This window comes from Plectrocnemia conspersa, unplaced genomic scaffold (genome assembly GCF_051122295.1).
Source record: "Plectrocnemia conspersa isolate PC_06_02 unplaced genomic scaffold, ASM5112229v1 ptg000013l, whole genome shotgun sequence".
Taxonomy (NCBI): domain Eukaryota; kingdom Metazoa; phylum Arthropoda; class Insecta; order Trichoptera; family Polycentropodidae; genus Plectrocnemia; species Plectrocnemia conspersa.
Window position 1 is genome coordinate 7,395,291 of NW_028277177.1, and position 25,763 is coordinate 7,421,053.

Below are 25,763 nucleotides of genomic sequence, written 5' to 3' on the forward strand. Positions count from 1 at the left end.
TTCCCCATGTTCCCGCGCTCCGTCCACGTGCGTCCCTCCTGCACCCAGTGTTGCTACTACTCTTTCTCCCCCGCATCCGGGCTGCCATCACACTACACGCTCCGCTGATGTCCACATCACAACACAAAATTTTGAAACCGCGCAGGCCTCCTTCTGGTCCGTTGCACACGACTCCTCTTTGCTGCTGGCGGGTCCCTTTCGGTCTGCATTGGCTCTGCAGCCTCCGTTGTCTCAAACAGAGTTGTCAGATCCTGGTGATCCACTGGCAACTCTCCGGTGACCGACGTTGGCTGCTCCGGAACTCTGCGCAGGTCCAACACGTGTCTGGGCATTCCGTCCACGACGACGTTGTTCGTGGAAACGACGCTGTCGACGCGTCCTCTGGGCCACTCCGTCGTACAGCGCGCCCCTGGCGGCTTCACGAAGACCGCGTCTCCCGTTCGGAATGGGCACCCGTCCACGGGCTGCGTCGTCACTGTCTTTGCTGCTGGATCGCGCCACTGATAAGCGAAAACAGCTGAAGATGGGGCGGTCTTTCCTCTCATTTCCTCTGATGCTAGATTGTACCAGAATGCGGCCTGCAATGGTGAAATTCGGCTCCTAGCAGTGATTCGCTTCACCGTCCGGTGGTTCCTCTCTACAATACCGTTGACTGCCGGTCTGTAGGCTGCCCGAAACCTGGAACACACGCCCCATCGGTCACACAGCTCTTGCACAAGGCGGGATCGAAACGCAGTGCCATTGTCCATGAGCAATTCTCGGGGCGGGCCGCGTTCCCGAAACACTTGCTCCAAGTTTTTCACAACACAATCACCACTCTCCCCAGCGACCTCCCTCCACACCGCAAATCTTCCCGGGCCACAATCCACTACCGTTAAGTACAGTGCCGTCCCATAGTGCGTGAAGTCCACTGCGAGTCCAACCCATGGATGTGACACTTCGAGGCTACCTTCTTCATGGGCTGCCGGCGCCGGGTCTATGGTAGTGCATCTTTCACATGCCCTGACGCATCTCTCTACTTCCGCTCGCGTAGTGTTCGTGTTTACCATGCGAGCTAGGTTTAATGTTCTGTCAACCCCCAGATGGTTCATTTGGTGAAGCTCGTCAACTGTGACACCACAAATCGCGTACGTTTCACTTTTCACCCACTGGCTGTTCACTCGGGTGAGCACGTCAGCTTTGTTTTTCTCCGAAGGCACATACACTACCTCGCACAAAAACACGTCGACAGTTTCGCCGGCTTCCCAACGCCGCTGGATGAACCGACCATACGACACAAACCGGCCAGCCCCGAACGCCAAGCTCAAGGCGGCCGCTGCTTGCGCTCCGTCGCGGCGAGTCTCTTCAGGCAAGTCAACGAAAATGTCGAACGCTCGGCCCCGGAGGAACGTAGCCAACCACTTAGCGACGACGTCTTCGTGGTACAGGTCCATCAGAATCGTGAGGCGCCGGTACCACCTGTCAAAATCGCCGTCTCCAGAGAACGGCTCCACGGCATCGGCTAGGCGGTGATGCGCCTTCGCAGCGCCCCCCATATTCACTGTAACATTTCTGCATCGCATGTAAATAAATAATGATGAGTAGAAAATGTATTTATTACTACATATGGAAAAGTTGAAATCATATCATTTTATTAGCATTTGCCAGATAAATTATATTTTCACTGGTAAAAATATATATTTACCGATGAAAATGTATTCCGATATAATTTCACTAAAATAACATATTTAAATAAATATGTATAGAATAGATTCGAGATTATATTTTTAGATTTTATTTGAGGGATAACCAGATATCTTTTTCAATTTTTCAAGGGGGAGTAAAAGTTGATCAGTAAGAGGTCGTTTTTTTCGTATTTCGATTTAATTAAAGTTTATAGTATTTCATTGAATGCTATGCATGTTTATGGTCAAATTCAAGGGGAAGCAAATTTTATTTTAAAGTTGTTTATTCTTATGTCGGCAGCTCGTATGTTTTACGCATGCGCTCCGCCCTCGAATTTGCGCTTTGAAAAAGTGAATAGCTTGTCGTTCTGCGCAGACAGTTTGCATTACGACGTGTACGTCCTTGTTTCTCTTCGTCCTGGAGACCATGTCGACGCCGCTGTTGCTCGTGGCGAATTTGGGTGGTGAACTCCTCTACGTACTACATCAAAGGTTGGCAGCGCAACGAATCGATCGCTCCACGGCCGTCACCGGTAGGCATTCGCCGAGTGTTTCCATGCTGAAAAAACATTCAAGAAAATTTAAATGTTTTCGGTAAAAAGTTTCCTTTTCACAAATATGTAACGATTAGAAAAGTTTTGTTTATTTTTTGAAAAACATGAATTTTGAGTAGGAATATATGCACGGGATATACGGGAAAGGGAAATACTTTTGCGACTGCCCTTTTCTCTCTTTCGTACACGCAGCAGCTGTCGAAACGTTAACAGTTTCCATACCATATAGACGTAAACTGCAGACCTTGCCGATGCTGAGTATGTAGTAGTCAGAATCAACAAATACCTTATCCGCCCGATGAAACAAAATACGTCACTCCTGCGTCGCCTAATTACCGCTTCATACATGCCTCGTAGAGCTTCAGCCAACCATGCTACGAGTCTTCTAGGTGAATGTAGCATCGAGGTCTCCGTCTCTCCTACTGCCTAGTTGACTTTTGCAATATTAAATTGCTAAAGGCGGAGTACCGTGCTGGCACGGGTGAAATGGTTTAATTTAAAGATACGGAATATTAATATTTTCCTTCTTCTGAAACTTCTATAAAAAACTGTGGAGTACGGTAAGAAAATTTGAAATAAGACTATTAAAAAATGTTTTTGTTTTCCAGTTGATTTTATATTAACAATTTCTTTAACAGATACGGTAGATAAATGTGCTTTGTTTTTGCTAATCTTATGTAGTAAATTTGAAATAATAAATAGTTACTTAAATCTAAATATATATTTTACATAGGTTGTATTAGTAGTTTCTGACCTATTGCATAAATATTACCCGGGATCACACTGTAATTCCTGAATTACAATTTTTGTTTAAAACTATATTTCCTAATTATCACATTAAAATTATATTTAAATCAGCAGATTTACAATAATTAAATAGAGACTAGAGATACAAAGTGAGTGAACATGTAACACATCAAACCACTAAGCGCAGATTTAAATAGTTTTCTTTAATATGATTCAACCATTTCCTTAATATTTATTTTGTTTTTAGTTCTTTCGGATATTATTGAAGTTCTATTCAACGAGCAGCTTATAAAAGAACTAGAAGATGCACCGCAACTCGGAAGGCATACACACATCAGACAACTGATGGAGGACATAGCGTCTGTATCCGTGATGAGATTAGACCGCTTTTCCATGAACAAATTATGGGAGTTGATGATAATGGTCTTCAAATGGCAACTGACAAATATCAAACCGAACGAGCTATTCGTGCTGACCGATCGTCACTTATCGGGAATACTGGAATTGCTACCCGGACATCCGGTTCTGTCCAAAGTTGAAGCGTTTCGTTCTAAAATTTATACTGCAGGCGCTCAAATGCAAGAAGAACGAATAGTGTTTATGAGGAATTCGTTGCTATCCTGGCTGAACGATTTTCACACAAAAGTGTCTTTGTTATTGAGGCTAGGGCTTCAACGGAGCGATGGATCGTTCGTTATCATCAACAATCCTGATGAAAATATGGCTAAGATATTACTTTCGTTGGGCGGTAATATTTATTCTTATGAAAATGCTGAAAATGAGGAAGAGAAGTTTCTGAATGCTGACGTATCGGAGGTTTCTTTCCTTAGTCAAGATTTTTTGGGAGAGGGACTGAGGAATAATATTAAAGTGAGTGGATTCAAACATTATTTTTTGCAGAAAAGCAGCAAAAGTACTAATGTGAAAAACGAGACGGCTACGTCTAGCAGTTGCAAGTTTGAAATGGAAGATTCCAAAAGGGGAGTGAGCAAGATGGATGATTTACAATTTGATTGTGAATCACAGATTGATTTGCACGAAGATCTCTTGGCGATTTTGTCTAATGACTCGAAAGAGTAAATGTTAATTTAATGTAATTAAATAACTCACTAAATTCTTGCGATTTTTGTTTATAATTAAGTTAATGCACACTTTTTTCCAACAAAACTCCATTTGGGAGATGCTGGTTTAGATAGATGTTTAAAATATAATAAAATAACTATCCGTCCATTCTTGTGATATTTGTTTTAATCTAGTGCACAAATTTATGTAATAATAATAATAATAATAAAAGCAACGTTTAATTCTATCGTTTTATTTTAGTATACAAACATATATAATTTATTCATTCAAAGTCAATGATGTACTTTTTCCCAATAAATCCTTGAATAGATAACGTGTTCATTAAAGCATCCTTATAATTATTAAATTTAACGAACTGATGTTGAGGAGCTTTCAATTTCTCGGTCAACATGAGCTCGGTCAATTCGGCAAACATTTGTTTACGTTTCTCGTTGCTTGCATTATCTTTGCTCCACTGAGTCATCCAAAAGCCATAAGCGGTTATATTTTTAAATATCAACGAAGAAGTCGGAATAGTGACCGGATCGCGAGACATTCCTCCGTAAGTAACCATCGCTCCGCTATGATCCAACTGCCGCATGATTTCTAAAGCGCTCTTACCGCCGACACAGTTCAACGCGAGCAAAGGTCGTTCTAATTTTCCGCTTTTGAATATATCGGAAGTTCGAATTTCCTCTTCCGTTAGCACGTGAGTAGCTCCGATTCCGATCATATAGTTTTTTAATTCCTCAATCTCAGGTCTGTTTCGCACAACGTTGACCGTATTGACTCCGATCGCTTTACAAATCTGTATCACGTTTTGACCGCAGGCGCTGTTTGCACCGTTTTGTATCACAGTATCTCCGGTGTTTAAATTCCTAAAGTCTTTGAGCATTCTGTAGGCAGTGCAGGGGTTCACAGTGAAGGTTGCCGCTTGACCGAGTGGTAGTTCTTTGGGAATCTTGATTAAATCTTTGTCCAAGAATATGGCGTGGGTTCGCCACGTGCCTAATCCCGTTCTAGCCGGTATGACTCTATCGCCTTGACGTAGATCTTTAACTGCACATCCGACTTCCAGGATTTCTCCTACGCCCTCGTTACCGGCGATAGCTGGCAATGAAGGTTTTTCAGGATATTTACCTAAATTAAAATAATATTAATATCAGAATGATTCTTAATATTGGTTTCAATTACCTTGGATTGTGTTTATATCAGCTGGGTTTACAGGAGCCGCTAAGAACTTTAACAAGACTTCGTCGGGAGCAGGCGGGGTTAGTTCTTCCTCTACTGGTTGAATAACTTTAACAGGATCTCCGTATTCGGAGTATACGAGAGATATGGCTTTCGTGGAATAGTTTCGAGGTCCCGATAGAGTCATCGCCAAACGCCTGGTCGCATTAAACACCAGAATTGCCCCGTTCATATTTCTGGTTTAGATATATAAGATATTTGGATCACGCTATTACACAACCGATAATAGAAGTGTTCTAATGTAATGACTAATAACATCTAGAACAACAAGTTTAATTGACGATTTTTATCAGCACTCGTCTTAAAGTGAGTTCGAGGTTATTTGACAGACGTCAAACACTAGAGACACCTAGCGGATAAAATTAAATTAAAAATATAATTCTAATCATTTTACTTATAGCTACAATGCAGAGATGTTCCTATTCATTTTTATAAATAAATCTTAATATATTTAAAAAATAATATACATACCCCTTTAGTTGTTACTACTTAAATATACGAATTAAATTAAAAAGGCATTAATTTATTTGAAAATGCTATTTATTTAATTAAATTGCTGCAAAAAACGAACGATAATTAATTTTTGTCAATTTCAGTAGCATAAAACGATCAAATCGACAGATAACTCTTATTTGCACCCATAATATCTAAATATGCAGTTGTTGTCAACTGTTAACAATTGCTATATGATTAAAATGACCAGTTATGCTAGGTTATGAATGAAAAAAAGGTAGTAAAAAAAGCGAGATGTTATAAACTACTCTTCTATAACGTTTCTTATCGCACATATGATTTGTACGTGCTTTCTTGTTGAATGTAAAGTGCACCGGAAACGCGCTTTATCGATATTTTAATAGCCATTCTATTATTATTTTATTAGACATGTGCTAGTATTTTTATCTCATATTTCCACTAGAATAAATACAAAACCCGCACTTATGAATGTACGATACAATCTGAAGTCATGCATTTTTTGCATAGCGTAATTAAATATGATGGATCTGGATAATGGCATAATTGAGTGAGGAGAAAGGGATTGCAGCACGGAAGTCGAGGATCAGAGCTTTCGTTTCATTTTAACCACCAAAAGTATTTTTTAACACTTTCACCTAGTACAAAAAAAACATTTTTAAATAACATATGTTAAGAAAAAGGATGTTCATAAATTAAATATAATAATAAGTAACATTTTATTATATTATACTGTATTTTTTTGTCGTATAAATAAGAAAAACAGAACTTGGTTTTAGTAATATAAAAAAAATATATAATTTTTTGATTATTTACAACACGTAGGAAATGTCTTATTAATTTTAATCTAATTCATTTTTAGTTTACTTAAACAATTTATTATTATCCTTATTTATACGTATAAATTTACTTGGATTAGAATTATTAGCTTTTTAATGCAACATAATTTCAATATCTGATTTATACCTAAGAAATGGATAAGAAATAATGCTAGTCACGTGTTTCGTACATCTTAAAATATTATTATTATTATATAATTATGTAAAAAATACTATTTGATTGTATATATTATAGCACTAATTTGTACTACTGTTGGGGTTTCAACCAGCTGCACAGTTTGTTTTAATTTATAAATCATTCTAATGAATATATTGATCAAACGAAAACAAGTCTCGAAAGTAAGGCGCCCACAGTATTTTTTACTAAGACAAAAGAGAGATCTCGTGACTAAGCAGTTGCGTTAATAATTGTAAATATTACACCTTATTGCTAGGGTTGTCAACTTTAAGGCTGAGACAATTCGGGACACATAGCCCAAAAATAGGCTTACCATAATTATAAGTCTCTAAATTGGGACAGCTAAAAATAAAAAAATGGTCATCTCAGACATTTTGTCAAAAATGTTTAGTAGTTTAAAAAAAGATCATCTCGGAAATTTTTATTCAAAAATGTCTGAGGTTTTGAGTACTGAAATTGGAGGACAATTTGCAACTCAACCGGGGTCCTGGACGGCCATTTCAATTCCGGGACAATCCCGGTCATGCCAGAACTGTTGGGAACCATACTTATAGAACGTCTGTCCCGAGACGTTAATTAGTTAAAAGTACCGCTAAACTACTACCCTTTGTTTGGAAACAATGCTAGCTCATAGACGAAAGATCATTATATTCTTTCGTCACTGTGCTAGCTAGATAATACATTCTATCCTGCGAATAATAATTCTACTTTTTGGTTATCAATCGCCGGAGTTGTCGCCTAGACCCAGGCCCAGTCAGTCAGATATTTTTCTTAATAAAGGAAAAATATCTCACCGATTGGGGTTGTCTGGATATTTTAAGCCGTGAACATATTTTGTGGGTGTGTCCAAAAAGCGATGCAATTGGCCTGCAAACATCTTCATCTGCGATTCACCCGAGGTGCCTCGACATTCTAATAGGCGTAGGGGTATGCTCTCTATGTAGATTCAGTGTTTACCCTCGGTAATGAGTGTTCCCACTGCAGCGGCGCCGACACGATTTTATTGCTTTTGGCGTGATTTTTTGACTTCTGAGAAGTGATAATTGTTTTTGCGCCCTTCTATCGACCAAAATTCGGTTTGAATATACTTTGACCAACACACATATAAAAACATAGTGTAATATCGAAATGTAGATACACTATGGAGATGCGATATCCGTCTGTACTTATTCTTCCGCTTATTTTTAACTGAAAGATGAGTTAATCAAAGACTTGACCTAATAAAAGTTCTAAAACTATAATTAGTTTTAGAAGTTTGATTAGGTTTGGGTTTGAACAGCAAATGGACGTTTTGCAATTGTGAAATTGAGCTTTATAAACATTTTAGAGCAGCATATTAGCGCCTATCAGTTAAATTATATTTTCGCTAGAAAAAATGATTTTATTGAAATGACATATTTTAAAAAATATTTTCGAGACTGTTTTTTCTAGGTTTTCTTTTAGAAATAAGCACATGTATTATTTATTTATTTTGCTGCAATAAAAGTAGCTGTCAAATTACCGTAACATTAAATTTATATAATTCAGCTAGTGCTGTTGTTAACTTTTCGTTATTTCTTTGCTTCTTCCTTAGGTGTTTGATCTGAATTTTTAGATCGAATATCTAAATTCACTGCTACTAATTTACATTTGTTGAATATTTCCTCTAATGTCTAATATGTTTGTAAACATTGAAAAACAACAATAATTTGCAAACAAATCTTAGCACAAACGGAGCCGCGTAAAAAACTCCAACCTGTCCCTTTGAATAATAATGTTCCGTTCCTTTTATTTGTTGTATATATGTATAAAAAGGGCTGAAGGAAGTTAGTTAGTAGAACTACATCAGACAACTGTAGTTTAATTCATTATTTGAGGTTAGTTATTATAGATATTTTTTTGTAGAGAAGAACGGGATAGGAATCACGTAAAATAATTGAACTCGATATCTGCAGGCAAAATATACAATCGCACAATGTCCTTTTAGTGCACACAAAAAGAAAAACAAACCGAACCCAATGTTTTGCGCCACTGACCGAGGTGGGTAGGCTGCGCGAGCGCAGTTCGGCTGATATCGTTCTCGCGTTCGCTCGTTCCGCGCCGCTCGCCGGTTGGACGTCGACCGGCGTCCGATGACATAAAAAACAGTACAGACGTCATTTTCGTTATTTTTAATATCGTAAATTTCAATTTTATAATAATATGGTGTATTTTTATTTATTTCATTTTAGTATATAAAAAGTGCATTTAATCGACGATGGAGTGAGTGTGTTAATGCGTTAATTATAGGTGTGCAAGAAAGTGAAATGACCGGTAAAAATGGACGAAAGTGAGTCGAAGATAATGTCGAAAGATCTCAGTATGTCTTTCTCCTCGCTCAAGACGAAAAAGCTCGGCAGGAAAATCTCGAGGAGCATGTCTATAGTGGGCATGAATCCGCTCCTGTCCAGGAGGAGCTCCAAGGCTCGCAGGTCACCCACGAGATCCAGAAAAGGAACTTGGACCTTCGAACTGGCCGTCATCGCGCCGGACAAGACGCAGAAACAGGTTTGCTCGTTGTGACACTTTTACTCTGTTTCCAAATTACCATTTATTTGCATTTATTCATTATTTATCTATGTATAATATGATATAAAACAAATGAAAGAATATAATACAACAATTTAAAAATATGCGTTGTCAAATTATAGACAGGTCTGGTAACCATTTGGATCGTTACGATCATCCCTTTATAACTAAAAACTCCAATTTAAATTTATTAATGGTAAAAAACTTCTGTTCGACACATTTCACTAATATTCTACTCAATAAGTTTATTGTAAAAATGTTCATCGGGACATGGACGCACGGTGCGATGTTAAGACCATGGCGCGATACTTGACACTTTTACGTCAATTATTGCTCATTTTTCTTTCAAAGGGTATCTGTATTTTTATGATATGGGATGATACGGGATCATATGCTCTAATTGTGCATAATTCTTACTTAATATTGTGTGTCTGTTATGAAATAAAAACGATTTTAGTATGACGGAAAAAAAGAGCGAGATGCAAGCAGAGCTCGCTATTTCGCTCGCACTATTCAAATCAGCGATTGACAACTATCGGCATTTTTCAACAACTCAACTCAAATAATAATATTAGTCTTTTCGAGCTAGTAAATTACTAAATTATGTAAAACAGAATTAGTAATTTATAAATACATACTATGTATATTGATTTACTTTTAGAAATTATCCATATAATTATGAATGCCTATATAATAATGGATGTTTAAGGAAGTGACGATGAGTTTTATATTAACCGTGATATTATTAGTGTGACAGTAATACTAGTACGAATGATATCTAACCACTTACAAGAAGATGGATTATTATACCAATCTGATCTTAAATAATATGACAACTGGTAAATATTGTTAACCTAATATAATACCTCTGCACCAAGAGATCCATTTACTGTCCAGATACACAGAGACCCGAAACTATACAATAATATATCGATTTATAAAAACACTCATCAATTTACTAAGAGAGATTAGCATAATAGTTTATTATTATTATTCGTAAGCTAATAAAAATATGGTTTCTAAAGCAAGTTTGTATATGTTCCCCTTCAAACTTGTTAAATAAAATTGAAATAAGATAATCACAGATGAGGTTTTTCTGACTTTTTTTTATCTCACGGGTGAATATCAACACGATAGTTAGTCGTATAAGTCTGTGGCTAATACCTGAAAGATCTGGGTTCAAATCTCATATTTTTTATTTCGATTGTGTCTTGTAGATCAGGATAAGTGATTATACATATATAATAATAAATCCAATCGATCGTCACAGATGATGTTTTCCTAGATTTTCCTAAGTTCACCGATAAATAATGCGATGAATATTTTCAAAATAGTGCTAGGTCATACATAGTTATATATATTGATTGTAATTTGTAATAATAGTTTATAATTAATAATATACATATATCAATGCTTTACAGAATTATTTTAGTTTTGTGTCTCAGTACTTACTAAATAGTTGTTGATTGTGTTTACATTTTTTTTATCTGACTAGAGAAATGTGTCCAATTATTTTTCCGCAAAACAGCACACATGTTATTCTGTAGTGATTGGATAATTTATGGGAAACTCAATAAACGTCTTTTTTATATTAGACTAGTAGGATAGTAGACTACAAAGTACTGAACTTTTTTAATTCTTTTTCGATGGGTATCATTGGATATGTTTAAATTTCAGCTAGAATGACTATTTTATCCCCGAAGTGGTGCTCATCTATAAAATCAATAACAACATATTTAACTTTTTAATCTGTCTCGGGCATTGTCTGACAATATGTCACATACATTTCTGAAATATTGATAAATTTTGTACAGAAATGGAGCAAAAATAATTACTTCATTATATTTATATAATAAATAGCAATATTTTTTTTAAGATTACACTTATCAAAGTTATTTTTCTTAATAAGGAGGGGATAAAAGTAATATTTTTTTAATACAGTTTTATCAATGGTGTTAAAACAAGATTTAAAAAAATATACAAAAACTGTATTAATATTAAAAATTGTAGGTATTTATATAATTTATTATTTTTTAGTGAGTATGACCATTGAAATGTTAAAAAATAGATTTTACCTAATACGTACATTTTTTTTAGAATTTTGACAACATCATTTTGTTATGTTTTCTGTTCAATAGTGAATATATTTAATCTTTTTTTTAATTAAAAATAATCTGAATATTTCTATCATATTTAAAAAATATTTTAATTGAAATAGATTGTTGTCTTATCTAATTATATATAAAATTATATTCTAATGAATTAATTTTTAATATTAAAAAAGGTAAATGTTTGAAAATATTTGTGTGAAGAACTCGTAACTATGACGTTAAACATATTTTGGTTTACATTGAAAAGTGCAGTAAGCATGTTTTATCATACACGTGTTGATTTGAAAGAGTAAATTAACATTGATTAAAATGCTAGTTAACTTTTTGCCTTGAGGAATTTAGTATACGTTTTCTATATTTAATATACATTAAAATTGTTTTTAACATCATTATTATATGTATAGTTAATTAGTCGGTTTAAATACATTTAATTATTAATACGTTTCATATTATCTTGATATTTTTGTTCATCGCCACATCCGATTGTAGTGATATCAAAGCAATAAAACACACTTAGATTATTTATAACTATTTTGTGTAAAAATATACAGAGATGCTCTCAAACGATTATACATTGCATTTTCATTAATTGTAATTTATTGTTACAATTAAGTTATTGCTATGTCTGATGTTTATATTTTAAAATTTCACTATCGACGTAATCGATCGTTACGAGATTATTATCTTCCTATGCCGTTTTTAATAATCGCTTATTATTCGGCCAACTTTCGATCGTTATGCGATTTAAATCAAGGTTTTAACGATGGTCATAGTTAACTAACTTCCCATTGTATTATTAACACAATTGTCTATAAGAAAAAGCATGCGGAAAATTAATTAAAAGTTGTTGTATGCATCGATGTGACGATAAAATATTATGTAATACTAATCGTGTATCGTCAATTAAATATATTAATACGATAAGAATTGACAATGCTGCACTTGAATCTGCTTAAGATAAAGTTGGTAATTTTTAAATAAATATTTATTTTTTGGACTGTGCGGTTTAGATTTATAAATGGCTTTTGAATAAACATAGGTTATATCCTGTGTTATCCTTTAATTCATGTATGTATGTACTTGTGGTGTGGATACTATTCCAGGAATGATAACGAAGGATAGGAATGTTGCGGTTTAATCCTACAAGAAAATAACTTTAGCACTATCCGCGTAGCTTATCTTTAGCTATCTCAGATTTAACGATAGTCGCATAGCGAATTTACTTAAAGGATGCAGTTTATAGTGTGTTGGATGATTGGTTTTTGGTTCAATTTGCATTAGGAAGGTCAACTTTAACAATCGTCTGTTACAAATTCTTCGACGTTATGACATCGGGTGAAGGTCGGTTATAGCGAGTTGAAGTTCGCAACACGACAGGTTCTTTGGCAAATATTCGACGATTGCTAATGTTCAAACAACACAAAGAGGCAGACGAAATTTTAACCTTTAACAATCGGTATTGGGATAAGAAATAATAATAAAAAAAACAATAAAAGATTTGCACATGTAGTTAAATTAATTTATTGTACATATGGTATTATACTGCATAATCATATTTTTTCACAAAGATAAGAAACTATAATAGCTGTGGCAATCGTCGCTCCCATGAGTATTTTGATTATTTTGGAGTACCGCCGGGATCTAATCTGGATCCTCTGTTTTTTGCTCTTTATTAACGACATACATGCAGAATATTTATTACCTGAAATTGTTTCAGAGTATTCGCACAGATCGGATTCACTCTCTTTATGAGGACGTGGTCGATTGACAATCAACTAACCTTCAGCATTGTCACATTTTCTAGATCCCTTTGCTCGGTGGAATTTTCTTACGTTTTAAGCAGAAATACTTCCGTCGGTTACTTAGGAGTGACGTTCGAGCGGGGATGAAAATTTTCCATGTACATCGTTAAAGTTCGCGAAAGGGTGTTAAAGATGCTTGGTTTCGTTATGCGAGCGCGTGTCACTTTAGAAATTTATTTACGATTTGCGTTCTGTACGATACGCTAGTTCGTAGCGTTCTCGAATATGGCTCCATTGTCAGATTGGAATCTGAGTAAAACGAAGTTTCTTTATTGTTGGAGAGAATTCAATCTCTACAATAATATAATACCAACTATTATATATCCATATTTGCATTCTAATGTGTTTTTTCGAGGAGCGTTGGGATACAATTCATTGAATTTTTGGCATAGTGTATACTTAATGAAGCACTTTATAAAAAAAATAAGTGGCAGTGTCGACAACCTGTCAATGCTTGACGACTTTCGGCTGCGAGTTATAGAGTGCCCTAGAGAGTCGCGATCGCGTCCCTTATTCTTACCCGATATCAGCGCTTAAGAACGCTACTCTTGCACGAGTCATCCAGCTTCTCAACGAGCTATAAAATAATGGCGCATTAGGGAAATCCGTCAAGTCATGATGGTTAGATTTGTAATAAAAAATAAAATAAATATAAAAAAATATTATATTCTTAAATATTTTTATTAATTTTTGTCATTTTTTAAATAATATTATACATTAATCATTATATAGTGTACGCATTGAAATAATTTAAGCTAATTTATGGTCTACATATTGTAGTTAAACTACTTTTGGTCTTCTTACAAACACATAATAATGTCAAAATATATGATATGGTTTTAAATAAAACCGTGAAGGGTAAATTTTTTTTGAGTAAATGTTCTTTTAATTATCTATCTAAGAATTTATTATTATATTTTAGTTTTTTAATTTAGTAGACGGTGTATCTAATTCGTTTATATAGACTTTCGAATTCTGAAAATAACGTTTTAAAATATGCTTTTGAAGAAATTATGTTCGCGTTTCATAAGCACCAAGCTTGTATTTCAAAGGCCATTGTAATATTAGCATCTTATTTGCAAAAAGAGTTATATTTCTTTTCTGACTGCATCTTATTCATATTCATGACGTTTGTGCTATACAATAGTAATTTCTAAGCTGTGCATACTATTAAGAAGACCCACTAAAATTCGTAAAAGTCGGCACGCTTTTAAATATTTTAATACAACGGTTTACTTTCGTGAATATTTCGATAGTTGACCGTGTTTTATTAAAGATAGGGACCATTGAAATAAAACCGTATCACATAACATTATCAATTAGAAATTAAAAGTTTCAAGTGTTATTTCGTCATGATTCGTGGACTCTGTAATTAAAATTAGCTATAGAGTTTAATTTTTTCATAGTGATGATTTTTGTCGCTGTGATATTTTTATTCAAAAAATATATATCATTATTCAGTTCGGTTTAACGAACAAGAAGATGTACAAATTGTGAAGTAATTGCTATTATACCAAACAATGATTTTTTTCTCATACCGTCTCTTAATTAGTGTAATTTCATATATAAAATGAGTAATGAATTAAACGTTGCATTGTGTTGTACGAATGGTACACTTTGAAATTTTGCAATGTCAGTAGGTGGCAGAATTTTCACTTTTTATTTAATGAAAGAAAAATTTGAATTCACAATACGTTCATTGGGATCGAGATAAGTAAAATACTAATAGATGCACACAGCTTAATATTTGCATAAATTGTAGAAACTTTCGGGAAAATCAAGTGCTATATAACATTGCACGTTTTCTAAAAATAATTACCTCTTTTTCAGTGCTTGAAATTGAAAAATAAATAGAATATACTTTTCCCAATATCTTTTACAGATACGCATAATAATGATTTATTGGACACATTTGTGCTGTTTTTGCATTACACGAAACTTAAAAAAAACAGGTTATACTAATGTAATAATAATTATTTACATTAGTTGATATTTTTACATATTAAATACCATGCATACGTTTGTATATTCCGTCCTTTTTACTGTGCGTCACTAGTATCACATTAAATAAACTACTGTAAACATATCGATATCCTTCTCTCCATTTCATTAGATAATCAACACAGGCAATAAGCACATACCATCACCATCTATCGGTCTTCCTATGCACATTTATCAAACTTAAACTTAAGGAGCTTTGCCGCTAATGGTTTAGTCCTATTTAAAATAAATCAGTGGCTCCCTAACTTCTTTAAAATACAAATCTATTTTTTATTTTATTGATACGTGATTCATAAATCGACGTTTACTGATTTTACAATTAAATATAAAAACCAAATATTAAAAAATAGCACGTTGACTGACTGATAAAAAAGTTATGATAATTTAAAAAAAGTTTTTACAGTTTTTGGTTAATTTATGTTTTTTATGTAGCATGGATTATGATGATTTACAATAACCGCTTTTCCATTGTAACAATGTGATATGCAGTAATAAATTTATTTTAGGATATTTTCTAAAAGAGATTTTTCTTAATAATATAATGCCATTTATAAGTACATTTATTTTAAGGTTTTCTTGTGTAGCAACACATTAATATATTTTATAGTTTTTTATTAGTATTTTTATTCTAAAATGTATAATAATCAAGTATGGGTTAAGCCATACAAATTTATTAATTATTCACTTTACTTAAAAAAAGCATGAACCATAATAATTCAAATTAAAAAAACATTAATTTTAATTTTGCGTACGTCATTTATAAAATACAACAATAATAATTTTTGGGAGTTTATGTATTTTAATTCATATTTTAAAAGTCAAGTTATTTATTATGAAAAAAAATGTTTTACTGTTGATTTTAAAAGATAGCGGTTTATTTATATGATGTTTTATGTTACGAAGTAGTAAATCTTTCATTGTATTACATAGTAGTTAAGCTATAAACTGATATCATACCTTATATAATTAACAAATATTGCAAAACATAATAGAATTTAACCTTTTGAGCTTAGATTTTGCAGCCAAAATAAAGGCCGAAAAACTGTATTAAGTACGACTTAATACAGTAGAAAAATAGTGTATTTCGTAGACTGTGTGCTGGCGGAGAAGCTGTGATTGTTGTCGCGATGTCTTATGAACGATCTACTGATGTCTCTCGTGGTAATGCGGGCCTCAAATGCCTTCTGTCCTTATCTGAGCTCGTTTCTGATCATCTTTCATCTTGAATCGATTGATCATCCGCTGATGTCAAATCTTTTATATATTAATGATTCGGGACATCTTTGGCAGATCACAGATGCGGATGTTGGTGGGCCAATTGCATCGTTTAATGATTCGCCCACTGAAATATATTTCGAAGATCGTTATTACAAGTAGTAGATGACAATAGCGGTTGTTAGGCCTTTTGTTACAACGAATTGTTTATTTATTTTTATGGTTTTTAATATTTATTAATCATGAAAGATATAGTTTATTCATTATGTAAAATTCAATTTAATTTATTTAAAATAAAACAGTTTTAATAGTTAGGCTTATTATTTTATTAATCCTTAATAATAATTAACGTTAAAAATGTTTTTGTAAAAATAAAAACACTTCTTTGCTATTTTATCATATTGATCTACTCTAAATATAAAAATAAAGTATTTTTGATATTCTTACATATTATATGACCTAAAAATTTATAAAATGTAATAAGTAGTAAGAAGGTAATTTGCTGTTCTAATTACGGATCTGCATCCATCCATGACGAAATCCAACAATACAATTTCTGAGAAGTGCACATAATTCAATTCATATTTATTTTATTCAAATTATTTATTAAAAATTATAGCTATTTCATTGTGAATGATTTAAGGTAATATTTCAATAGATTTTATATTAATTAAAATATAAATACCAGCAAAAAATTTTATTGCCGTATAAGAAATTATTGATTGTATTACGATGTTAAGTTAATTGGTAAAAAATTAATATTATTATACTCTAAGAGACAAAACTTGATTTTCAGAGGTAAAGTTAGAGTTAGTATTTGAAATACAATGTTATTTTAATACACTAATTAATCTTTACTTAAATTTACAAATAATATTTCTTAGGGTGAGAAATTCAGATTATATACTTATTGAAACTCTTACTTTGATAAATTCCGGGATTTAAAATTCAAGTAATTTTAGTGCTAAATTAATTTGTTGTATATAAACGAAAAATTAAATTTATTGCTTTAAGTCAACATTTTTATATTAATTCATTTTTACATTAACCTATTTATTATTTCTTTTGATATTAAATATATCATATTGCTCTTTCATTAAAGTGAGAACTTTCGCTGGAGTGAGAACTTCTTAAATCTTTAATATAAGATTCCGTCTATTTTGTGCTAATATTATATCAATATGTTTACTCTTTAATTTTATTAATATTTCGGTTGTCTGAATTATCTAAGTACGTAGCATCATAACATAAAAAAAGTAGATTTATTGTATTGCTATATTACATTTTTATGGGACTATACAATATTGAAATTTTCATTGCGCTCTTTCCAATTATCCTAATTAGTTTATGGTATAACATCATTTATTTTTGATTTTAAATTAGATGTAATCTGTGAGAATTACCCATCATCGCAATGTCAGATTCTTCTATAATTTTTCGTCATCATCTTTATTATTATTATCAGTATTAGTAATTATATATTGATATTATATTTTGTTTGTATGTTTAAACATACCTCATATAAATACAATTATCTTATCTTCTACTAAGATTTAAACCCAAGTGGCAATTATTTAATAACTAGTTCTATTCACAAAAAGTGGAATTCGAAAGAATGTGCAACAAATTCCACGGTGTCATCAAACTGTGTTCATTACGCGCAATTCGCATACCGAACCGCTGCACAAAATTGCGAAAATATCACAAAAAATCGTTTCGGTCATTAAACGGAATTGAAAAACTCGACACAGAGTTACTTTTATAAATTGTCCAAGAAAAACGTTACATTATTATACGTAGAACAAAGAGCGTATGTAATTGCATAAACGTGTGGTAACCCCGGCAACGTAAACGTGGTTAAGCACCGATCGTGTTAAAAAGAAACCGAATAATAGAATTGCATGCAAACAATATGTAGGTACGAATGTTCTCGTTTCTGTGCAACGGGTCATTGTAGAACGAAGACAGTTTCCAATAACAGGTGAAAATATTGCTCGCGCTGCGAATAGAGACGTGATGAAACCGGCGGTTAAAAGTCGCAGTTAACTCAGCGACGCCGGTTAAATGATAAAAAAAAAATCGCTTAACTTTCACGCGCTCCTTCTGTGGGTGGCTCGACGCGAATCGGTTTTATGTTATTATATTACTGGTGATTATATTGTAATTTAGCACTTATTAAATGGGAATAATTGATGTTGAGAATATAATTTATTAATTTAATATAATAATCTATATTACACAGTTTTTTATGTAGATTATAAATAATGTTTTAATTAAAAATTTACTTAAACTATTTTACTCATTTCTCGATATTGAAATGCTTCTGCGTATTATGCGGCTTAAGCTATTGCCATTTGAAATTATATACTGTGACTTTTCTTCGGGAAAAACAGTCGGCATTGAATCTCAGAAAATATATAACCCTTTTAATTTTGTCTGCATTTTGTCAAGAAATTGTGTTGTTTACGAAATTAAAACAAACCGTAGTATGTTAGAATCATAGAATTTATATGACAGTCTTCAACGTAATTTACAATATAATATTATGTAAACCCAAAATGAATGACTTTTTTTATGAAACAAAATTAAAAATATGACGTTCATTTCGGAATTACCTAATTATATATAATTATAAAATTACCTAATTTTATATAATTATAAAATTGTTTTAATGAATGATTTTATATATCTAGTTTTAAAACAAAATTTTGCCCGAGGAATAATCAATAGCTCATTATTATAAATTATTAAAGCACTAAATTAATGTTTTTCTTAGATTACTTAACGATTTATAAAATAAAGGAGCTACCTAAATAAATTTATTAATATTAGTATAAGAAAAAAATGGAGAAACTTAAATATTTTTATGTTTTTTTTTATTAAAAATAAACAAATTATGTTTATGCTTAAGTTCTCCGCTATTACGAAAAACGTTTGCAGAGCTTGAATAAAAATTAAATATCAGTAGCAATATGAATTATAGTCTGAAAGTCTTGGGTTCGAATCCCTTCCGGACCTTAAAGCTCGGCCACACAGAATGCGACAGACCGCTTTCTGTGTGGCCGAGCCTTTAGTGTTTCTAAACTTTTATCGTGTCTTGGAGATCGAAATTAGTGATTATTATATAATTATAATTCCGATCGACTATCACGGATTAGGTTTACCTAGATTTTCCTAATCTCACGGATGAATATCGTGATGATTAATTAAAATCAAGCTAGGTCGTACATATCTAGTATTGAAAATTCTCTAATAATGAATTAATTCAGCTTATAGGGAATATCTTATATGTATTAAAAAAATAAAAAAAATATCAACTAGTGAGTACTATAATAAGGAAGATATAATGTATTATGATAGTTACTAAATGCAATTATGAAGTAAATAAGTTAAAATTTTGTGATAAATAAATTTAATAAAAGCATTATATCTTTGTGATAAAAAAAGTACATAAAATATCATTTATTTAAGAGTTTCAGTTCGTGGGATTAAAATTTATAAATAAAAATAGCACGTTTCTTTGATTATGAATTTTATATTAAAAAATAATCTCTCAAATATTCTCGCCTTGATATTTATCTTGAAAATCAGATATTTTACAGTACTTATTTTTTAGTAATATTTATTGCATATTTATATTCATTGAATATAGGCATCTAATTTTATTTTTGGTTATTTTTATAAAAATATTATGTTCTATATATATCACAAACTTAATATAATGCAATTTAAAAAATATGTCTATTTAAGTCTTAGTTTTGCGGGTCTCTATTATATCTAAGAATCTAAGAATATAAATATAATACCGGTAAATGTCATGGACACGCGTGACCAAATTTTGGCCTCAGATTGGTTGTTTTTATTTGTCTGGGTTTATTATACATTTTTTTTAGTAAATGTTTGCATTTATAATAATCGATTGAATTAAATGTCTAACATTTCTAAATCTTGTATATATAGCTAAGAAAAATAATAATAAATATTTGATATTGATTCTATACATTAAAAATATTTATTGCTTTTATAACACAAAAATTTACTAAAACTTAAATTTGTAAAGAATTGTGCTAGCTAATTTTGAAAAAATGTTTGAGAATAGATCTTGAGTAATATAAAAATAAAAAGCAAATATTTAAATAATAATACGAATTTCCGTCTTGTAAAAATTCAAAATGTAATCACGGTTTTACAGAACCTTTTGGCATTTAGAGAATTATTTTATCATATATCCAATTTATAAAATGTACTTTAAAATGTCTCTAAATGAATCAAAGTAAAGAAGAAAATCAGTTTGATAGATATAAATGACTAACTCACTTCATCTGAAACATGTATTCAAACCTATGTTGTTCTTTCACTATTTTACTTATATTTTCAAATAATAGTATTGGAGAATAGATAAAATAATTAAAAAACTAACTAGGTCCACAAATTCTTGGTCCAGAGGAGAGATAAAATAATTCAAATAGTTAATATATTTATTTAATGAATTGATTACATATTATATATATATTTTTTTATTAAGTAAAGAATATTTTCTAAATAAAATTAAAGTACATATAGTATGTACTTAAAATTATTTGAATACTTACAAAAAATAACAAAAACTGATTACTAATTAATAAATGATCTATAATGTGAATATTTTTTTTCTAATATTTCTAATAAAATCAAAGGATAATAAAAAACGCTTTATAATCGCTAACCAGATAATTGATTTAAATCAAATAACTTGATTGTATTATTTTTAATTTCACTTGTATTATATTTTTTTCTGTATTGTAATAATACTATGTACTATTTTTTGACCATTGTAATGCATTGGAATAGTCACGATAGTCTTAATTTAATTTAAATAAATATGAGAAAAAAATATTTATTTATAATAAAGAATTCAATTTGTAAAGTGTTAATCTATATAGGTTTAAATATTTTTAAATTGTTCGATTATGTTGTATTTTTTAAAGACAGTAGATATCTATAAACAAAAAAAAATAATAAAAATTGAATGTATCTGTTTATATTATGTTAAATTTCCAGTAATGTATTCATTGAAATAGATATGTTTGTTATATTGCATATGAAATATTAAGCAAGGTTCACACACGACTAAATCCTTTTTTATTAATGCTCGTAATTATCGTAACCTTGCATGTTCGCTTATAAATCTCACACGACGTTGCCAAATCAATTCATCCACTTCTCATTTTATTTCATTCAATTTATTTACAAAAAACTTTAGTTATGAAACACAAAAGTTTTCTCAAGCGAAATATCGAAACGATATTTTCAACTTTAATTTTACGCTCGATTGTTAATAACGGTTGTATTAATAAATAACAAAAAGAAAAACACGTTTGTAAAACGTCATAATTGCGCTGCGATCAATAACGGATATAATTTCATGCGTTATAGCAAATAACAGCAATACAATTTTCACTTTGATTGTGCCCCTGTCATATTATCGCAGCTGTCATATTAAAGTAAAATATATGGTTTTGGCGTTAAAACGTAGAAAGCAAAGTAAGAAAAAGATTATGTACACGATCATTATACCTCCACATGCATCTCGCAATTTACGCACAAGGTATGTTTATCGTCTTTTATATAATATTTCACAAATTACATATCGCCATGAAAGGCCATGTATCGTAGGTATGTAAATCATTGTTCACTCTCTTCGATCAAGTGAGATCGTGTGAAATTGAAAAGATGTCGCTTTTGTGTTTGTATGTGTGTGATAGTAGCTTTAGGCAGTGATGAATAAAATTATAAGGCTTTGTTGTTATTAATTTATTAATTCACCTGCTGACGAATGATCTACTTCGACCTTGGAAACGTCAATTCACCTTGGCTGATTTCGCACGGCAATTGTGTGCGAAGAGACGAGATGGATACGAAGCGGATAGGAGTAGTGATACTTGGGTATAGATTAGTTCTCACGCCGTCGACAATGAGATGGTTACATAGGATTTGCATTGGATGAGTATGCTGCTATCAATCAGTGATGGTTTATCTATTAATGTAATTTTACTATTAATATCATCACTGAGATGTATGAGAAAAAAACAGGTTCAAATCTACCCTTAACACATAGTATTACAATACATAAAGATACATTTTACAATAAAGTTAATGCATCTGGAAAAATCGAGCCTTCCTAAAAAATATAGAAAGCATGTGCTTATCAAGTAAAAATTTGATAAGTAGCACGTTTCTGAGTGATTCCGAAATATCCACTCCTTCGTCAGGTGCCAGGGATATTAAAAGTTTTGATCCACCCCAGACAGTTGAGTTTGGGTCTTCGACTAGAGTAGAAGACCCTTGGCTTGTCAAACCTCTCATTGAAGCTTCTTAGCATGCCTCTTAAAACTGCAGTCTCCACGCTGCATCCACGAAGCAAAGCCTTCTTTAGAAAGTTTAGAGCCCACTTTTATGATGTGGCGCCATCTACCGAGACGGAAGTTGCCTCTACGGAGCAAACCTTTTGAAGCGGGTCGATGATTTCAAAACGCATCCCATTAGTAGTCGATTGTCGATTGACTTCCTCCGCAGTGACTCTAGGTTTTAAAACAGAGTGAATCTGATTTTGTACCAATACTCTGAAACACTTTCAGGTCATCAGCATATAATAAATATTTCGAGCTATTAATTGCCACATGTATGTCGTTAAAAATGAGTAAAAAGAGCAGAGGACCCAGATTGGATCTCTGTGGTACTCCCCAATGAGCGAAATAGTCATTGGAGCGACGATTGCTATAACTTCATATTGACGCTTGTCATAGCTCACATACCATGCTTAGAGTTTTTTTTTGCTGTAATCGATTTTATAATTTTTAATGTCTATGTATGACGCTTGATTAAAATTTTTCTTTTCAAAGAACAATTTTTATTAAAAAAGTAAATTATAATATAAATATACAATACTTTGATTGATATTTAAGTAATTAACGTGTTAGTTTAATTGGAAAAAATAGTAAAAAATTAATTTGAATAATTAAAAATACGTAATGTTAATGAACGAAACGAATTTTTCCGGTATTTCGAATGCCAATTTTTTAGTGCAGTGCAATTAATTTATTCGAAGAGAGGTGTGTAGTAAGTTGCTATAATTGGTTCATATAGCACGATTTGCAATTTTAAGAAATTGCTCTTTGACGTGATATCGTGTTGAAAAAATATAAATAAATTGGAAAGAGAAATGTTTATATTAATTAAAATACGAAAAATAACATCAATTAAGATGTACATAGCATAAAACATTTATTCATTTTATACGAGTAAAAGAGAGTTGATTGTTATTTATTTACAATATAAAATTGTTAAATATTGTATTAATTAATGTATTATATGTATCTATTTCGATGCAATAGATATATTTTTAACATTGTTAGTTTATCTTAATTGTGCGCCACTTAAAATCCGACCTAGTAAAACTTCCCTTTGTATAAAAAAAACCTCTTGAAATAATTGCTCTAGAAATATGCCACAGAGATGACCCAATTAAAAAGCATACATATGCATTATAGTGCTGAATAAACTTTTGCTAAATAAAAAGCGTGTATCTGATTAATCGCGGTGTAAACTTTGAGAAGCACTACAACACACTCGGTTTCCATTACACGAACAAAATTTCCATTTAACAATGAAATAGAAAGTAATCGTTTGTTTGAAGAGTCGCGTAAGATTTAGGCCGATGTGCGCCAAAATAGATGCGTTTTTTTAACAACAATGCATAATAAATTAAAATTTGCTTAATTATTTTTTTGCATACGTGTGATTATTAGTCGAGCTTGTGTGAACCGTCTTTTTTTTAAGATTCTTAATGCTTTTTCACAAATTCTTTTGTAGATTCGTTCGGGTCGCGACATTGACCGGAAAATGTGAAAATTATAATAATCGATAATAGCAACGTATAATTCGCAATAACGCCATAAACCAAGGTTGGGTTTTGTATTGTGGTAATTGTTTAAGTATCGACTATTGTTTCCGTTTGAGTAAACAATACAGGCGTTACGAATTGGTTTTCTAAAATTTAACACCAAATCATAATGTGTGTTTTTTATGTAATAATCGCTTCTGCTTCATAGGAAAAATATGTTTTTGTCACATATTTTTTCATAAATACTTTGCATGTCACAAATAATTAATGCGACCGTTAGTCCATTTCAACAACAATAGATAACACTTTGCATAACTACTTAAAATTCTACCACGAAGCACAAGGAATATAGCTTATATCATGCTATATTTGTTATACTAAAAGATTTTACTGTTAAATGAATATCTATATAATATTATTGGTCTTTCAAAATTCGCGCTTGTCCACCTGTTATTTAGAAGCATTGTTGCTAATGTCGATTAAAAACTATTGGAATGAATTAATGTTGGTTTAGCTAGTTATTATTTTAGTAAAAATACTCTCTATTTATTATTATTTATTAAAATATACATGTATCGGGTTATTGAATCTTTGTAAAATATATTATTGTTGTTGAATGAACGAAATATTTCTTCAATCTTTCCAATAAGGTTTATTTATTCGTGTTACAACTTAAAACCTTTAGTTCTTATCTATTCCATGTCGTATCAATACGCTCATACCTGAGAAGCTATGTTGTTTTACTAAATAATGAATATTCGATACCGCGTGAAATTCTAGCCGGAGTTCCTCATGGAAGTTTGCTCGGGCCGTTTCTCTTTATCGTATATACAAACAATATCCCAAAATGAAAAAAATAAGCATTTACCTATGTACGTTGAAAATGCAGTCTTAAACCAATCGCGAGTAAATCACATTTTTTAAAATCTCAAATAAATATTTCATGAAGTGGAAAATTAAATTCAACCATCAATTATATTTATGACAATGGTACAAAATCGTTGCTGCTGCCTCTCTAAAGTGAACACGACAGGATGGTAGAATACCTGGACATTAAGCTTAAATTAAATAAACACATATTAGAACTCTGTTTTTAAGGGCCTGCCGCCATTGCGGCTTTTAGACCGATATTTAATATAAAAAGCGCGCTTACCACAACAAATAAAATCTTAATATACAATCAGTTAATTTGACATATCTTAACATATGCTTGCTCGGTGTGTAGTAACACTTTTCTAAATCGCAAGTCATCCAAAATAAAACTGTAATATAATAAATAATACACATATTTGTATTAATCTTAAAAAACTTTCATACCAGAAAATCATGTTATATTCATATACGAAAATTTCACGTAACATCTCTAACGCATTAATCTCGTGTTTCAGAGACTACGTAAAAAATAACATTGAATTTAAATTTAAGCACAAAATGCCATA

The 25,763-nt window shown here is 31.8% G+C and overlaps 3 protein-coding genes across 8 annotated transcripts in view; 2 read left to right on the forward strand and 1 right to left on the reverse strand.

The window, feature by feature from the left end:
• The first annotated feature begins 1,990 nt into the window (after positions 1-1,990).
• On the forward strand, positions 1,991-5,619 carry OSCP1 (Organic solute carrier partner 1). The gene is made up of 2 exons (XM_088202505.1): positions 1,991-2,197; positions 3,213-5,619. Exons 1-2 carry the CDS (start codon positions 2,092-2,094, stop codon positions 4,043-4,045), a joined length of 939 nt encoding a protein of 312 aa, XP_088058631.1. The 5' UTR covers positions 1,991-2,091; the 3' UTR covers positions 4,046-5,619.
• LOC148227171 (enoyl-[acyl-carrier-protein] reductase, mitochondrial) lies at positions 4,265-5,636 on the reverse strand. The gene is made up of 2 exons (XM_088202504.1): positions 5,222-5,636; positions 4,265-5,167 (listed from the first exon to the last, which is right to left on the reverse strand). The coding sequence occupies exons 1-2, from the start codon at positions 5,448-5,450 to the stop codon at positions 4,311-4,313; spliced, it is 1,086 nt and encodes a 361-aa protein (XP_088058630.1). The 5' UTR covers positions 5,451-5,636; the 3' UTR covers positions 4,265-4,310.
• Positions 5,637-8,804: 3,168 nt separating this feature from the next.
• LOC148227172 (uncharacterized) overlaps positions 8,805-25,763 on the forward strand; it is a 252,069-nt gene continuing 235,110 nt past the window's right edge. For all 6 annotated transcript variants that reach the window (XR_015812021.1, XM_088202500.1, XM_088202495.1 and 3 more), the window contains exons 1-2: positions 8,805-8,892; positions 8,977-9,292. Coding sequence is in view for 2 of the 6 variants with exons in the window: in XM_088202495.1 (XP_088058621.1) it covers positions 9,065-9,292 (228 nt within the window). In the remaining 4 variants the exon portion in view is untranslated. The remainder of the gene's footprint in view (positions 8,893-8,976; positions 9,293-25,763) is intronic.